Genomic DNA, 19,361 nt, shown 5'->3' on the forward strand with positions numbered 1-19,361 from the left:
TACTAATGCGGAGTGGGGGAGGAGGGAAGACCGCAATCTCGTTCCCTGTGGGGGGCTAAGCCTCTAACCCAATAGCAGCAAGTAGGTGAAGCTGAATTTAATCAACGATCCTACCAGGCCAAGCAGAGGGTGCCCCACAAGGACCAATTGGCTTGGATAGATGCAAGTGGTTCTCAACGTCCTAGCTGTGAAGCAGAGACACCCCTAAGGGCTAAAGTCGATACTACACTTGAACTTAGCCAAAAGGCCGAGAAGCGATCCCTAGAGGAAGATGTCCGGGGTATAAGATTCAATTACATGTGTTGACTCAGATTGGACCAAACGATAGAATACCGGACCAGAAGTTAATGTTTTTGGAAGCTCATGGGGAGAGAAAAATGGAAGGGGTGCTCTGGGACACCTTTAAGGCGTACTTAAGAGGGATAACAAGATCCACAATATCATTTATAAAACACACTAATAGACAGGAAAAGGAGGAATTGGCAGAGAGATGCGCACAGGCAGAAGCTAAGTTTATAAATGACTCCTCGAATATAAATCAGATAAGATGGGCAGGATTAGCACGCCAGTATAAAAATCAAGTATCAGTTAATGCCAAACGTAAGAGATTCCAGCAAAAACAAAAAAATGTTTGTATGGGATGTACAAAAAAATTTTGAGCAAGGACACCAAGTAAATAAGATCTTAAACTATTTGATAAAACAGATATCTTCATTGGTGATTTCAGAAGTGAGCAATGAGAAGGGGGAAATGGTGAATACAGCAGAAGAGATACTTATGAGGTTCCAAAGATATTATGTCAATATGTATTCTTCGACATTGACTTGCATTCGAGAAGAGATAGAGAAATACCTAGAGGACCTAGAATTCCTTAACTTAACAGAGGAACAAAAAGAGGGGATGGAGAAAGATATAGAGGAGGAGAAAGTGCAAGAGGCCATTTTTTTCTATGGGAAAGGGTAAATCTCCAGGACCGGATGGAAATGTACCAGCGATATGTTGAGATTTTGGCACCAGCCCTGACCAAGATGTATAGCGAGGCATTTCGCCAGGGAGCGTTGCCCCAGTCCATGTATGAAGCAACAGTAATATTGATAACAAAACCAGACAAGGATAGATTCGATTGTGCGTCATATAGACCAATTTCTTTGTTGAATATTGATTAAAAGCTATTGGCAAAAATACTCGCAAAAAGGCTTAATGGAGTAATCTTATCCATTGTGTCGGAAGACCAAACAGGATTTATGCCTGGGAAATCTACTTCAATTAATATTAGAAGAACCCAATTTATGGCACAGCTGAGGGAGTTTATTCCGGAGACAAGTGCCTTGGCATCGTTGGATACGGCCAAGGCATTTGACTCCATAGAATGGGAGTTTTTACAGATAGTGCTGAAAAAAAAGTGGATTTGGGGAAAAATTTAGAAAATGGGTAGGAATACTATATAAGCAATCATGCCCAAATTTATTAATAAACTGAATATTATCTCCTACAATGGAATTATATAGGGGAATAAGACAGGGTTGCCCAATGTCCCCTCAACTATTTGCCCTTGCAATCGAAGCATTGGCAAATAGATTTAGAAAATCTAAAAAGTATAAAGGGTTGAGGTTGAGCACATAGGGTTATATGCAGATGATATCATATTGTATATGGAGGACGCGCATACCTCCCTGAGGGATGCGATGAAAATAATAGAAAGATATGGGATATTTTCAGGGTTGAAGATAAATTGGCAGAAATCTGCATTGATGCTGCTTGGTCCAGGTAATGGTAGAAGACTTCAGACCCCACTAAAAATAGTTGAAACATTTTAAATATCTAGGAGTAAATATTACCCTGGATCCTGAGGACTCTATAAAGGCTAATATTCTCCCTTTGGTAGAATATGTCAAGAGAAAACTGGCAATATGGGTAAAACTACCAGTATCAATGGCAGGAAGAATACAGCTGATATAGTCGATTGTGCTTCCTAAGTGCTTGTATGTGTTTACACATTCCCCGGTAAAAATACCAAAACAAATATTTAAAAATTTAAATTCTTAGATGACCAGGTTTATTTGGGCATATGGTAGATGCAAATTAAAAATTTACACGCTACAGAGACCCAAAACAGCAGCAGGGCTGGCGCTGCCATATTTATATTATCTGGCAGGGCAACAAACATTTAAGAGACTGTGTAAAACAGGAACAAAAAAACAAGGGTAGAGGAATACTTACTAAGCAGGATGCAGGTAGATGATCTTCTGGTAGGATTAGAAACAACTGATTTGAGGAGGGTGGGAATAAAAATTCCCCTTCTAAAGCTGGCTAGGGCAGTTTGGAAGGAGGCAAAAAAACTGACGGGATTCACTGATATCCCACCAAAAACTGCCTTATGGAATAACCCGACATTTGAGCATTTGGAAAAATTTGAGGGAAGTAAATTTTGGAAAGGGAACAAGGTAACGAGTATTGGTCAGCTGTAGGGTAAAAACATAATGTTGTCTTATGAAAATCTGTGTAAACAATATAACCTAACAAGTAAACAGTTCTATAGATATTTGCAGCTTAGACAGGTATTACAGATACCGTTTAGAAGTAAGGCACCAAAAATATCTAAATACCCCCTCATAGGTATTTTGAGATCACAGGGACCAAAGGGATTAGTATCTAAATTATACTCACACTTGCTACAGAATAAAATAAGTGGGGAACCGCTGGGAGTAAGAGATAAATGGCAGATAGCTGTCCCAGACATGAGCGATTTAGGAATGGGATTAAATCTGCTTCTCCCACTTGAAAGTATCCCCTGCAATGAATAACAGGATAATTCAGTTAAATATAATACATCAGACTTACTTGGCCCCGAATAGGTTATATACACCAGATTGCACAAGATGTGGGCAGGGAGGAGCTGACTTCCTCCACGTAATGTGGTATTGTGGTAATATAGGAAGATACTGGCAGCAGGTGGTCAGGAAACTGGAAAAAGTTATAAACAGATCTATCACGGTTACGATTGAACTTTGCTTGTTGGGAGTATTAAGAGGAGGGAGGGAGTAGATACACTAGGATGTTTCTGCAGGAAGCATTATTTCTGACAAGAAAACAGATAGAGAAATGGATTCAGCCAAACCCACCGACATTAAATTAATGGGTAAGAGCAGTAAATCAGACTTTACCGTATGAAAAGATATTGTATGAACAAAGGGGAAATGTGCAGAGATATGAAAATATATGGGCAAATTGGAATAGATCTTATTTAAGATTGGATATAGGAATACCTGAAAATAGACTATAAGTGGATGAGAGAGAATAGTAGGAATTTGGAGAGAATGGCAGAAGAATTGGAAAAACATGGGGAATTGTATAGTAATGAAATAAAATGTAAAATTATGTAAATTAACATGTAAGAGAAATTTGTAATAAAGAGTATTAAAAGGTGGCTCCAGGTTGTTTTCACTGAGCTCCAGTTTGTCTGGTTGGCCTGGGGTTTTTTTGTTTTTGTTGGCTGCCCCACCCCTCATGTTTGGCACTGCTTTGGGACATCCCTATGGTTCTGAATAAAGAAGGCTGTGTTTGTCAATGAACGAAAGAGAAAATAGAATTTTTGACTTACCGTAAAATCCATTTCTCTGAGTTCATTGACAGACACAGCACCCACCCCTCTATGGAGTTTTTAATACTTCTGATACTGCTTGTTACATGACTGAAGGCCTGTAGCAGAGAGGGGGGGGTGTATATCACCTAGGACTGCCCATGGGTGTAACCAAGTCTTTTGTCTGCCTAGTGTCCTACTCCTGTAGGGGGTGATATAACCCTATGGTTCTGAATCATTCTGAATAAAGAAGGCTGTGTCTGTCAATGATCTCAGTCCTATCCTATTTTCTGCAACTCGGGCATTTGTGATTGCATATCTGGAAGATCTGCTCCCGTTTGCTCCCTCCCTGGAGCAGTTGTCCTGGGATCTGCAGGTTGCAAGAAGCACCATAGAGAGCCTGGGGTGGCTCTTGAACCTAGAAAAATCCAACCTGGTTCCATCCCAAAGGGTCACCTTTTTAGGCTACGTGTCGCATTCTATGCAACGGAAGGTTTTTCTTCCTCATTCCTGGTCACTTTTTAAATGACAATTGCTCGGTCATGCTACACTGTACCCAAACAAAAAAAAATATAATTTTGTTTCCACAAATAGAGCTTCCTTTTGGTGGTATTTGATCACACCTGCGGTTTTTATTTTTTACTAAACAAAAGACCGAAAATTTAAAAAAAAAAATAGTTTTTCTTAGTTTCTGTTATAAAATTTTGTTAAATAAGTTTTTCACCTTCACTGATGGGCACTGATAAGCTGCACTGATAAGGTGGCACCAATGAGATGGCACTGATGGGTGGCACTGGTATGCAGCACTGATGGACACTCGTAGCTGGCACTGAAAGGCTGCACTCATGGGTACTTATGGGTGGCATTGATAGGTGGCACTGCTGGGCACTGATGGCTGGTACTGATACATTGCACTGATAGGCATCACTGATGGCACTGGCAGGCATTTTTAATGGGCACTGATTGGCAGCTGCCTGGGCACTGATTGGCATATCCCTGGTGGTCTAATGTGGCATACCTAGTGGTCCTGTGTGGTGGCCATCCCTGGTGGTCCTGGCGGCATTCCTGGTGGTCCTGGGCAGGCATCAGCAGGGGGGGCTGAGTTGATAACAATCAGCACAAACCCCCCCTGTCAGGAGAGCCGCCTATCGGCTCTCCTCTACTTGCGCCTGTCCAATAAACGTCTCTTCCTGTTTCCATCGTGATCACCTGTGATTGGACATGGCTGATCATGTGGTAAAGAGCCGCCGTCAGAGGCTCTTTACGGAGATCGGTGTAGCGGTGTCAGACTAACATGCCGCACCACTGATCGCCGTGCTGCATGCCCCCACGGGCGCGCACCGGCAGTTATCCTGAAAGACGTCCAGTCAGGATAACTGAACCACCGCCCGTCCGTCATTTTGCTATAGGCCAGGCAGGAAGTAGGTAATAATAAAAAGGAAAAAGATTTCTTGGTACCGGCAGCCCCTTAATTGCACTTGTTATGTACTATTTGCCCAAAGTGCATAAAAATCCCCTTCAACCACCCAGTAGGCCTATTATAAGTGGGATAAATTCTATTACCTCTAGGGCAAGCCGGTACATAGACAATTACTTGCAGCCCCTGATGGTGGGTACTCCATCTTATCTTAATGATACAACTCCAAGTAATATTCTGGATGGGTGGAAGGAGAGCTACATCCTAGCTACGGTGGATGTGGCTTCTCTCTACACTCTCATTTCCCACCAGCATGGCAGGAAAGCAGTACAATATTTTTTGAAGAAGGATTCAACAGTCCATACTTCACAACAGGAATTTATTTTGCAACTACTTGACTTTTCTATGGGACATAACTATTTTTGGTTTCAGGGTACATATTATTTGCAGTGCCATTGAGTAGTCATGGGCGTTAAATTTGCGTCCAGTATGGCCAAATTGTTCATGGCCAAATGGTAGGAGGATGTCATTGATGGCCCCTGAGACCAGAGTTAGTTCTCTTGAAGAGGTATATTGATGACATCCTCCTTTGGGATGGTGATCTGGAGTCCTTAAATGGATTCATATCCTGGCTCAATGAGAATGATCAGGGCATTGTCCTGCAACATAAGAGGAGTATAGAGGAAGTACATTTCCTAGATCAGGGTACATAACAAATTGGTGACCTTAACTTATTTTAAAAATACAGTTAGGAACCGCTTTATTGATGTAGGCAGCTGTCATCATAAAGCGTGGCTTAAGGCCGTGCCAGAAAGTCCGTTTTTACATTTGAAGAGAAACTGTACTCTTCATGATGACTCAACAGGAAGCTGACCTTTTGAAGAGACACTTCATTGAAAAAGGATATGATGCGGTGGAACTAGACCGTGTCACTCTTGAAATGGATAACCGTGACAGATCTGGTATACTTTATCATTAAAAACATATTTCTGACCATTAATTAGAAAGGTCCCTCCTCTAAGGTTGCAAATTGTCCCTAATGTAATAGAACCCCCTAGGAAATGCCATTTTTTTTTTTTTTTTTTTTTTTTACAGATGAATGGATTTTATCCCCGTAGAAAGTGTTCGGTTTGTCAGACCAGATGTCTCGGAGGTAGGAAATATACATCCTTCCAGTCCAATTATCACTTGCCCATGTGGGCTTCAGTATGTTGGTCATACCATACGTACATTTCAAATTGGGATGAAAGAGCACATCGCCAACATTAAAAAGGGCTTTCCCAACCATAGTCTCTCTAAACATTTAGATTGGTGCCATGGGAGAGACCCAACGGGAACCTCTTTTATGGCTATTGATCAGTTCAATCCTCACTGGAGAGGTAGTCATATGAGGAGAGAAATCTCCAAACTTGAAACCAAATGGCCTTATTGGCCGAGAACTTATAGGCCTCATGGTTTAAATGTCTAGTGGGACGTTGACGCTTTTATAAATAATAGTTAATGCTAACTCTTAGGTTATATTTTTAATTTTATTTTTTAGGTTATAGCTCCTCAAGTATTTTCTGTGAAGACTAATTAGTTTGGTTTACATGAGGAATAATGTATAGTGAGATTCTGCATTTGTAGGCATTATAATTATTATTAATACAGCAATTTTTAACATTGTATAGTGATTGTTTCCAATAATAATAGTATAGCTATAGAATTATCGGTAGATGATATGTCCGCGCGATGGAGTCACCAGCTGAATATTATCTCATTTAAGCGTGGAATCCGGATGGATTCAATGCTTTGTTGTGGTGTCCCCATAGATATTAGCTGGTAATTATCAACATCCTTTTCCGGAATGGATGCGTGATTCTGCACCGCTTGGGTCGACTCTGCAGTGATTAGCATCACAGAGGAGCGGAAGGGTTGCCTAGCAATAAGGGATGGGAATGTATATAATCAGTGGTGAGACGTCCAGTCTCCGCCCCTACTAAAGAAGTCACGCCCATTTGACAACGCATATAGGGGGAGGAGTCTCAGTTGGTGAAGTTGTCCTGCGGTCATCTCGTGTTTTACACGTCTGAACAGCTCGCACTGCTCAAGTTCCACACTTGTGAGTATCCTGCTTTTATTGGAGGAATAAAATTATTGCAACAAAGAGCTCTAGATCGGGGGTGTATATATAGATAGAGATATCTCTCTCTATCTATCTATCTATCTATCTATCTATCTATCTATCTATCTATCTATCTATCTATCTATCTATCTATCTATCTATCTATCTATCTATCTCCGATATCCTTGAGGGAAACTTGAGACTGGTGAAGCCAGTAAGGCGGAAGATGGTGCTATAGAGGGATTACATGTAAAACAGCATGCCGGGTCGATCTATTGATATCCCTTAAAGGGGGCCTGCTGTGTCTTACCCACTGGTGAAACTGGTCAGATTGTAAGGTGAGCAGCTAGAGCACATTGGTGGAGGACAGCGCCAGCACCTTTGGATATATTTGTGCACTGTTTTGAGTGAAAATTGAATCCCTTGATGTCATTTGTTTGGCAACCATTTGATATTGGGACTATACACCTGGAAGTTTTTATTCACACAAAACCTTTAACCTGCATTTTGGGTGTAGTCAGTTTTGCTGCGTTTAGAGAAAATAGAATTGTGTGTCTAGGTCCGATTCGAAACTCTAAACCCAGGAAAAGGTGATCCAGGAAGCATAAAAGTTGTTTATAATTTCCAAATGATTACTCCTGCGTTTAGAAAGCTAAACGCAAAAATACCAGTATGAATGAGGCCTAAAGTACGCAGGTCCCACCTCCTGGGTGTTTGAGATCTACTCATATTACTGCTTTTCTACTAAACTAATGCATAATGGGAGAGGGATGTTACGCCTGCTTGTTTGCCAGCACCCAATTCCTCCTCTAGGCAGTAGTATAACCCAATTGTCTCTAATTTACTTCTGAGCATGTGTCCATTAATGAATGCTAAGGAATAGATTTTACGGTAGGTACACAAATCCTGCTTTGTTATACAGTCTGTAAGGTTACTGATGTGCTTTTTGTTCTACAGGTGCTCAGTTTAAAGACATGGCTGGATTGGGAAATGAGGTTAATTGTGATGGCGAAGATGGAGCCATTTTGAAAAACTACAGCCGCACCAATGTAAGTCTGTCATGTAGAACCCATGGTTAAGTAGCTTTCCTTTTTGGAAAGATGGACTTTTTGTGTCCAGTATTGAACTAGTCCACAGAAATGGTTAAAAATATTGTAATTCTTAAGATGGTATACTACTGTACCTCATTCCGCATTGTTATCAGTAAAATAGAAAAACATTGCTGTTTAATCAGGTCCACTTTAAGAGTAATATATTTAACCACTTCCCCATACACATTAAAATCTGTTTTTTTGTCTATAAAATCAGCTGTGCACCCATTTCTAAGTTGGGATTTTGACAGCTCTAAACCAGAAGTGCTAAAGCTGAGCTCTTTGGTTCACATTGCTGCAAAGGAGATCAGGAAGCAGACGTATATCTGCCACTAATGATGTTATTTGGTTACAGCGCTTCTCTGTAGCACACAGTGATTTCCTGTGGTGTGTGCTCAGACTCCTCCCCACAGCATGTTTAGTCACTCCTGTTTGTGTTTTTTTTATCATCACATCTGATCCCGTGAAATCTATGTTTATGGCATTTTCAATGCAAATGTCTTACCTAAATACCTGAATGAAATTTCTAAATATGATTGATAATTTTCCAACACTTAGCACCTATATGTTTTGATCCTGCATGGGTGCTCACCTCAGCACTTTGTGCAACATGTGTAATTAGCTGCAGGGGGCTATACAGGTCCAGAACCATGGTCCATTCATGAACACAGACCCTTTAAACCACTCCAGGTGTATGCCCACCACGACAGGCAAAGCCTGGACCCTATATTGGGACCAGTAACATGGACAGTGGACAAGTAAGATGAAGTCACCCGGTATCTTTGACTGTTACCTTAAAACTGGGGTTGTGTTTAGGAATTGACTTTACAGTGTAAACTTTTCAAACTCTGTGCGAAAACTCAATCGCTCAGAGCTTCGTCTTATGTGGATAATCAGGTGTTACGTCACACCACAGGTCACACACTTTACCACCGCTCCCGCCTAGAGTCCTTTTAAGGTACTCGGGCACTTCCTCCCCCCTTTTTCCCTAAAGGACTTTGCTACAGGAAGGTCTGCAACCAGATAGCTGTGTATTTCTTCTCAGACATGCTTACCTTCTATTCCACACCATACGCCATTAGTATCCAAACATACCTTCCCCCATAGCTATGGCGGAAATTAGGCAAAAGGGAGCTACAGCAAAAAACTCAGACAAACATTCATTCTCCAGAAAACTTGCACAACACTTCCCTTGCAACAGAGGAGGGCCTAATTTTAATGCCAGTCTCAGCATCAGATTCTAGTTGTAGTTCAAGCAGTGCAGCAAGTGACCTACCTGGCTAAGGCCCCTTTCACACATGTGGACCGTTTGTCCTTTTTCGTCCATCCATTGACGGATGAAAAACAAACATCGCAGATCAGACGGCCATCCCCCCCTTGCCACCCTTCTCTGCTGCATCTCTTCTTATTTTTCTCCTGGCAGCCTCTCCCATTATTTCCTTTAGATCTCTATCCTCTTTTCAGATTTTTATTGAGACATGTGGTCAGAGCCTTGTGTGGTACTCCTCTGAGGCCCTCTCCGCGGTCCTTACTCTTCCTTTTAATCTGTTGCATTGTCATGATCTGGGCCATGTGCACCAGGTGGGAATTTATTCTCCGTTGCATTCTTTCTACTCATGATGTACTATTATCATTAAGTTTCTATTCACCATTGTATTCTACGTATTATTTAGTTATACAGTCATGACCAAAATTGTTGGCACCCCAGAAATTTTTCCAGAAAATCAAGTATTTCTCACAGAAAAGTATTGCAGTAACACATGTTTTGCTATACACATGTTTATTCCATTTGTGTGTATTGGAACAAAACACAAAAAAGGGAGGAAAAAAAGCAAATTGGACATAATGTCTCACAAAATTCCAAAAATGGGCTGGTCAATATTTTTGGCACCCTTTCAAAATTGTGGATAATTAAGATTGTTTCAAGCATGTGATGCTCCTTTAAACTCACCTGGGGTAAGTAACAGGTGTGGGCAATATAAAATCACACCTGAAAGCAGAAAAAAAGGAGAGAAGTTCACTTACAGTAGGTGACCGCCATATTGTGTCAATCTCGCCGCATTTATCGGCGAGATTTGACACCTGCAAGCCCCGTCGCAGGAGCCAGCGCCGAGATGGCTCACTCATCGGGAAAGGAAAACTTTTTTTTCCTTTTGCGATGAGCAACAGGCAGTGCTGACAGCTGTCTGGTATTAATCATGAGGGGGAATGCCGCGCCAAATTTTAAATGAAAAAAACCTGCGTGGGTTCCCCCCAGGGGCATACCAGGCCCTTAGGTCTGGTATGGATTGTAAGGGGAACCCCCTATGCCGAAAAAGCGGCGTGGGGGTCCCCCCCAAAATCTATACCAGACCCTTATCCGAGCACACAGCCCGGCCGGTCAGGAAGGGGGGTGGGGATGAGCAAGCGCCCCCCCTCCTGAACCTTACCAGGCCGCATGCCCTCAACATGGGGGGTAAGTGCTTTGGGGGAGGGGGGCGCCCCCCTCCCCCAAAGCACATTGTCCACATGTCGGGGGTCTTCTTCGACTTCGGGGTCTTCTTCCGTCTTCTCCCGGTGTATGGCTTCTTCTCCCGGGCCCCTCCGCTATCTTCTTCCAGCTCTTTTGCTAGCGGGGGCCCGGTCTGCTGCCGCTGTCTGGTTCTTTGATATGTTCTCCCGGACCCCTCCGATATCTTCTTCCAGCTCTCTTGCTAGCGGGGGGGGGCCCGGTCTGCTGCCGCTGTCTTGTCGCTTCTTCTCTTCTCCTTTCTTCTTCCGATGTTGACACAACGCTCTCTCCTGCTGGAATGCTGTGTGCGAGCTGCGCAGCCATTTATATAAGTGGTGACTTCGCCCCCTTGTGACGTCACAGTCCCACCATGCGCAGGGACTCTGGGGTCACGCCCCCTTATGACTCCATAGTCCCGGCGCATGCTGGGGCTGTGACGTCACAAGGGGGCGAAGTCACCACTTATATATGTCATCATCGGAAGAAGAAAGGAGAAGAGAAGAAGCGACAAAACAGCGGCAGCAGACCGGGCCCCCTGCTAGCAAAAGAGCTGAAAGAAGATAGCGGAGGGGCCCGGGAGAAGACGGAAGAAGACCCCCGGAGCTGCATAATTACTTTTAAAACCTGCGTAGTGTTTTTTTTTTTCCCTAGGTAAATGGGTAGGGGTACCATGTACCCCATACTCATTCACATAGGGTGGGGGGGCCGGGATCTGGGGGCCCCCTTATTAAAGGGGGCTCCCGGATTCCGATAAGCCCGCCCGCAGACCCCGACAACCAACGGCCAGGGTTGTCGGGAAGAGGCCCTTGTCCTCATCAACATGGGGACAAGGTGCTTTGGGGTGGGAGGGCCGCAGGGCGCCCCCCTCCCCCAAAGCACTTGCCCCCCCCATGTTGAGGGCATGCGGCCTGGTACAGTTCAGGAGGGGGGGGTGCTCGCTCGTCCCCACTCCCTTTCCTGACCGGCCGGGCTGCGTGCTCGGATAAGGGTCTGGTATGGATTTTGGGGGGATCCCCACGCCGATTTTTCGGCGTAGGGGGTTCCCCTTACAATCCATACCAGACCTAAGGGCCTGGTATGCCCCTGGGGGGGAACCCACACCGTTTTTTTTCATTTATAATTTGGCGCGGCGTTCACCCTCAGGATTCATACCAGACAGCTGTCAGCACTGCCTGTCGCTCATCGCGAAAGGAAAAAAAAGTTTTCCTTTCCCGATCAGCGAGCCAGCGCGACATGCACAGTACCCTGTCGCCGAGAGGAAACACAATCTCGCGGTCAGGTACTGTAGTCTTTGCATTGTGTGTCTGTGTGTGACACACTAAGCATGGACAACAGAGGAGAAGAGAACTGTCTGAGGACTTGAGAACCAAAGTTGTGGAAAAATATCAACAATCTCAAGGTTACAAGTTGTCAGGCTTTCACGTACCTGACTGACTAGCCCGATACAGCAGGGGAAGGTCTCCCTTATGTATCTGGTTCCCAGCCCCTGATAGTATAAACAGAAGGCACGGGAGCACAGGGTGTTATGAGAGCCTGGCGGGTGGCTTGCAGAAATAAGGCCCAGGATCCTGGTGCAAGCGGTCTGGAAGTCCTTGGTAAGCTGGAGCACAGGCAGCAGATGCAGAGCAGGAGCAGGATAGGCAGGTCTAGTCACAGGCAGAGTTGGCAACAGGCAGTCAGCATGGTACAAGGGAGCAGGCAGGTTCAGAGTCCAGGTCACAGGCAGGGTTGGCAAAAGGCGGGCAGCGTAGTACAAGGGAGCAGGCAGTTTCAAGGTCAAAGGCAGGCCGGGGTCTGGTGCAGTCAGATAGCAGAGAGTAATCCAATAGACAAGCCGGGGATCAAACGTTCAAACAGGTAAACAGGAAGCACAGGTAGTGGGAGCTGCAGATCAGACAGCACCAAGCAAAGTGCTCCAGCAGTTTAAATGGGGCGATTGGCACCCCAGGGCGCCCGGTACTGGGTCTATTTTGGGAGCTTCTCTGACACCAGTCCATCTCCAGAGATCTAGATTTGCCTTTGTCCACAGTGCGCAACATTATCAAGAAGTTTGCAGTCCATGGCACTGTAGCTAATCTCTCTGGGTGTGGACGGAAGAGAAAAATTGATGAAAGGTTGCAACGCAGGATAATCCGGATGGTGGATAAGCAGCCCCAAACAAGTTTCAAAGAAATTCAAGTTATCCTGCAGGCTCAGGGAGCATCAGTGTCAGCGCGAACTATCCGTCGACATTTAAATGAAATGAAACTCTATGGCAGGAGACCCAGGAGGACCCCACTGCTGACAGACATAAAAAAGCAAGACTACAGTTTGCCACTTAAGTCCTTAAGCCAAAATCCTTCTGGGAAAACATCTTGTGGACAGATGAGATCAAGATAGAGCTTTTTGGTAAAGCACATCATTCTAATGTTTACCGAAAATGGAATGAGGCCTACAAAGAAAAAAACACAGTACCTACAGTGAAATATGGTGGAGGTTCAATGATGTTTTGGGGTTGTTTTGCTGCCTCTGGCACTGGGTGCCTTGAATGTGTGCAAGGCATCATGAAATCTGAGGATTATCAAAGGGTTTTGGGTCGCACTGTAGAGCCCAGTGTCAGAAAGCTGGGTTTGCGTCCAAGATCTTGGGTCTTCCAGCAGGACAATGACCCCAATCATACTTCAAAAAGCACCCAGAAATGGATGGCAACAAAGCGCTGAAGAGTTCTAAAGTGGCCAGCAATGGGTCCAGATCTAAATCCCATTGAACACCTGTGGAGAGATCTTAAAATTGCTGTTGGGAAAAGGCACCCTTCCAATAAGAGAGGCCTGGAGCAGTTTGCAAAGGAAGAGTGGTCCAAAATTCCAGGTAAGAGGTGAAAGAAGCTTATTGATGGTTATAGGAAGCGACTGATTTCAGTTATTTTTTCCAAAGGGTGTGCAACCAAATATTTAGTTAAGGGTGCCAAGAATTTTGACCAGCACATTTTTGGAGTAGTTTTGTGTGACGACATGTCCAATTTGCTTTTTTTTCCCTCCCTTTTTTGTTCCAAAACACACAGGGGGAATAAACGTGTATAGCAAAACATGTGTTACTGCAATACTGTTCTGTGAGAAATACTTGATTTTCTGGAAAAATTTCTGGGGTGCCAAAAATTTCAGCCATGACTGTATGTACTGCAATTATGTACGAAGACATCTGTTAATTGTACTACTTAGTCATTGTGTCTTATGCAATGCTTGTTACCTACTTTCAATAAAAAATATTGAGCAAGAAAAACAGACCTCATTGCATCTCTATGGAAAAATATATGTAAATGGATGATCCATTTACAGTGGGGATCGAAAGTTTGGGCACCCCAGGTAAAAATGTGTATTAATGTGCATAACGAAGCCAAGGAAAGATGGAAAAATCTCCAAATGGCATCAAATTACAGATTAGACATTCTTATAATATGTCAAAAAAAGTTAGATTTTATTTCCATCATTTACACTTTCAAAATTACAGAAAACAAAAAAATGGCATCTGCAAAAGTTTGGCCACCCTGCAGAATTTTTGGCATGCACTGCCCCCTTTGCAAAGCTGAGACCTGCTAGCGTCATGGATTGTTCTCAATCATCGTCTGGCAAGACCAGGTGATGTCAATCTCAAAGGTTTTAAATGGCCAGACTCATCTTACCTTGCCCCAACAATCAGCACCATGGGTTCTTCTAAGCAGTTGTCTAGAAAACAAACTGAAAATAGTTGACGCTCACAAAGCTGGAGAAGGCTATAAGAAGATAGCAAAGCGTTTTCAGATGTCAATATCCTCTGTTCAGAATGTAATTAAGAAATGGCAGTCATCAGGAACAGTGGAAGTTAAAGCAAGATCTGGAAGACCAAGAAAAATATCAGACAGAACAGCTCGAGGATTGTGAGAAAAGCAATTCAAAACCCACGTTTGACTGCACGATCCCTCCAGAAAGATCTGGAAGACACTGGAGTTGTGGTACACTATTCCACTATAAAGAGATACTTGTACAAATATGGTCTTCATGGAAGAGTCATCAGAAGAAAACCTCTTCTACGTCCTCACCACAAAAATCAGCGTTTGAACTTTGCAAATGAACATATAGACAAGCCTGAGGCATTTTGGAAACAAGTTCTGTGGACCGATGAGGTTAAAATAGAACTTTTTGGCCGGAATGAGCAAACGTACGTTTGGAGAAGAAAGGGAACAGAATTTAATGAAAAGAACCTCTGTCCAACTGTTAAGCATGGGGGTGAATCAATCATGCCTTGGAGTTGTATTGCAGCCAGTGGCACAGGGAACATTTCACAAGTAGAAGGAAAAATGGGTTCAATAAAATTTCAGCAAATTTTGGATGGTAACTTGATGCCATTTGTGGAAAAGCTGAAGTTAGAGAGGATGGCTTCTACAAATGGATAGTTTTGTCAATGGATCCGCGCTATAGGATGTATTCGCAACTGCAGCCCCCCTATGTAGGCGAGGGACACTACGTGTACCCTAAATGAAATAAGTATAACGAGATAGGGAGTGGCGCTGTGCGTAAAGGATGTATTAGTATAAAATGCTTATCTAATGGTAGTAATAGATGTATCAATGTGACATATTATAGGGAACAACAATAAATAGTAATCGCTATAAATGCAATACTATATATCCCACATAAAAATAGGAATAAAATAAATTAAGTGCTAATTCATAAATAGATTAATTAGTGCCAATAAATATAGAAAGTGCAGCTGTTATCTCATATGCAAAATTATTATTAATGTTGGTGACCACTAATAGTGTAGTATGACGTAAATGATAAAGTGATAAGTGCAAGGGTGTCAGATACAATACAATCAACAATGTTCCAGCACCTGCTGGATAGTAAAAATAAACTGCAAATATTAAATGAAGATAGAAAGTGTCCACAATCCTCTATAGTGAAGGACAAAAAGTGCAAAGTGATGTATGTGAAAAATATATATATGAAATATACATATATATATAAAATGTATATAAAAATGTGTATAAAAGATAGAGGGTGTCCACAACCCTCAATGTGAAAATGCTGAGGATACAAAAATTAGATAAGAAATATATAAATAGATGTGTAGAAAAAATATATATAAACACAAGAGAAAAAAAAGGAATTAATTGTACAAATATTAAGACCCAAACTGGGGAATAATTGGTATATATATATGTGGAGATGTGTCTCTCGTAGACTGGTGGTAAGACAATTAATAACACTAATAGGTCTCATATGAAATGACAAAAAAGTTCATGTGATGTCTTCCACCGGATTTCTTCCAGATATTTAAAACCAACTCCCCCTAATGTGATCCCACTCACCGGAACGCTATACCCCTGCAGGGGTATAAGCATATGATGTCTGTATGCCGGGTGCCGATCACATCCAGGTGTCATTCAGAACTTTATGTGTTGATATCCCCTCCAATTCAGTTCCTCAGTCCGGATCAGCCACTTGTACACAGGAAGGAGATGGGGGAAGACGAAAGAATTGAAAGATTTAGATCTGTAGACGTCAGTCAGTCCATCCGCCGGGCTGTTCTCCTCTCCGGCTCACCGTCACCTCTTCTCCCTCTGGCCGTTAAGTGGTTAAGGATTGCTTGGCAGATGTAAAAAACTGATGACAACCTGATGAAAAACTCTTCAAACTATCTATGCTTTTTCTTTAGTGTGAATTCTTCTTTGTCTGCTCAACAAAATAGAGCAAGAAAAGAAACTGGCGATTCTCGCACCAAACTATAGCCGTGGGGAGTGTCTACGTTGGTTAAGCTGGCTGTCAGCTTTCACATGAAAGCAATACTGATGGCTGTAAAGCCGCCTGATCACTTCCACTGCAGCAAAACGAACCCCTGAGCCCCCGTTATGTATCCAGGACTCCACGTGCCCATAGGGGTACCTATCAAGATCAGCTTGGTGGGAGCTGCCGGGTAAAGGGCAGGGAAACCAGCTAACATCTATTCACTTTCCTACCCTTCCTTTTTACCCAGAAGTGAAGTATCACTTCCAGGTCTCCGTGTCACTATTGCCTGGGGACCACTGAAAACTAAAGAGAACCTGTCATCTTCAACAAAAGAAAAAGTTACTCAAGCTCCCAAATGTTGAACCACACACACACACACACACACACACACACACACACACACACCAATGTAAACACATGGTGAGGGGTGCCTATGCACGAAAACGACAATTGCCATACACGTTTCATATCGCCATACACGCCAGAGTGAAAGCAAGAATTCTAGGCCCATTGATTTTGTTTACCAGAAGTTCATCTTTTGGAAAGGGATCTTCTCAGTTTCCCTGTGAATAAATGAACTACAACTACAGTCAGCTACCGTGGCTGGCGGCTTGTAGTTCTGAATGAACTGCGATGGCTCTGATGAGTGCTCTCCTAGTTCATTCACAAGCCCTGCAGCTTTCAAACAGACAGTCCGTATGAAGGTAGAGGCAGAAAGCTGCAGGATTTGTTTGCAGGAGCCCACATTGTACCTGTAATCAGCAGATCATGGGTGCAATGTTTTCCAGACTCATGCTGGGAAAAAATAGGAAATGCCCATTTTTTTCCCCTGTAAAAATGCTTGTATGTGCATTTATCATTATTTCTTGAAAAGTAAACTCCTTTAACTGATGACCTGCAGGGGCTTTTTCCATAGGGCTTCACCTATGGAAAATATAGGGTACTGAAGTTTGTTGCAGGGTAACAGAGGCATACAATTTTGTTGTTGGGTATCGATCTACTTGGCGCAGCCTCATATTTTATATTCTACCAAAAATTGGGTAATATAATGCATATGTGTGCCCTAAAATCAACTTTTTTTTTTTTTTTTTTAACTGACAACTTGTGATTGAGAAACCGTTGCGTTAATATCATGTGACACAAAAAATTGGAACTACCACCGTTTTATTCTCTAGGGTTTCTGCGTTCAGAAAATGTAGATTGGTAATGTGGCACTCTAGGCCAACATCCATAATGCATAAAGAAACTAGAAAAGGTAGGACTATATAGGCCAAAATATGGAGTCTTGTATAAAATCATAGATTTTATTGTACATTGTATTAAATACAAAGATTCAATAAAAACAGTTATGGTGCTAAATGGATTTCCAATTGTGTATAGAGTCTTCATATGTCAACGCGTTTTGCCAAGATCTAACTTCATCAGGATGCATGAACACAATACAGTAATCCTCTACAAAAAATACTTAAAAGTATATCCATACATATTGTAGTACAGTGCATTACAGATTTGCTATGTGGGACATACCTTAGCAACCCAGCACCAAAATGCGCATGGTCCCTGGGCGGGCACCAGAGCAACAGGGGGAGGCCCAATAGGACACCGCGGCAATGGTAATTCTACATAAAAGACCCTTAAGGTCCAAGTTACACAATCAAAATAAAAATCCACATGACGACAAAAATACGGGGATGGCAATTACCTCAATAACACTTCCCGGGTGGTGACAGTCAGAAAATATGTAATGTTTGGGGGTTTTAACTAATCTTGAGGCCTAAAATGAGTTAACATGTAAAAAAGCATACATTAAAAAGGGGATTAACTCCAGAGATAAAACGATAATTCTCCCACTTTACAAGACTTTGGTCCGGCCTCACCTGGAGTATGCTGTCCAGTTCTGGGCACCAGTTCTCAGGAAGGATGTATTGGAAATGGAGCAATTACAGAGAAGGGCAACGAAGCTAATAAAGGGACTGGAGGATATTTGTTATGAAGAAAGGTTGCGAGCATTGAACTTATTCTCTCTGGAGAGGAGACACTTGAGAGGGGATATGATTTCAATTTACAAATACCACACTGGTGACCCAACAATGGGGATAAAACTTTTCCACGGAAGGGTTTAATAAGACACATGACCACTCATTAAAATTAGAAGAAATTAGATTTAACCTTAAACTGCGTAGAGGGTTCTTTACTGTAAGAGCGGCAAGGATGTGGAATTCCCGTCCACGGTGGGTGGTTTCAGCGGGCACCATCGATAGTTTAAAAAAACTATTAGATAAGCACCTGAACGACCACAACATACCGGGATATACAATATAATACTGACATATAATCACACACATAGGTTGGACTTGATGGACTTGTGTCTTTTTTCAACCTTGCCTACTCTGTAAATAAAAAAAAAAAATGGCTTTGGGACTCACGTGGTTATTAAAGCGGGGTTCCACCCAAATTTTGAACAATATCTGTATGTATTCTCTTCCTTGCCTAGATGCTGACATGCCGTTTAAAAAAATTTTAATCGCCGTAATTACCTTTTATTTTTCTATTCTTCTTTGCACTTCCTGGTTCTCCTCCCGTGGGAGTAGGCGTGTTTCTAGCCTCTCCCAGACTCCGGGAGCTAGTCTCAGGCTTCCAAGGATGCCACTGAGCATGTGCGGGAATGAGCGGTGAATGCTGGGAGCACAGCATTCACCACATCCAGGAAATAAATGCTTGTGGGCTTCAAATGCCCACAATTAAGATGGAAACTGCCTGCAGTGAATAATATAAGTTATTCTTTCCGACGAAATCTGACACAGGCGGACATATTACACACAATATGTGAGTATGTAATGCTGAGAAGAAAAGTTTGTGATTGAACTAAAAAAAAAAAAAAAAACGATAGATAGGTGGACCCCCGCTTTAAGCACTCTGAAAGGACAGACTTTG

General features: G+C 42.7%; 1 protein-coding gene across 5 annotated transcripts in view; it reads left to right on the forward strand.

Moving 5' to 3' along the window:
• LEMD1 (LEM domain containing 1) overlaps positions 1 to 19,361 on the forward strand; it is a 430,972-nt gene that overhangs the window by 161,374 nt on the left and 250,237 nt on the right. For all 5 annotated transcript variants that reach the window (XM_073615805.1, XM_073615806.1, XM_073615807.1 and 2 more), the window contains one exon: positions 8,059 to 8,150. In XM_073615805.1, the coding sequence (XP_073471906.1) occupies positions 8,059 to 8,150 (92 nt within the window). The remainder of the gene's footprint in view (positions 1 to 8,058; positions 8,151 to 19,361) is intronic.

Source organism: Aquarana catesbeiana, linkage group LG02, assembly GCF_042186555.1.
Source record: "Aquarana catesbeiana isolate 2022-GZ linkage group LG02, ASM4218655v1, whole genome shotgun sequence".
NCBI classification, from domain to species: Eukaryota; Metazoa; Chordata; class Amphibia; order Anura; family Ranidae; genus Aquarana; species Aquarana catesbeiana.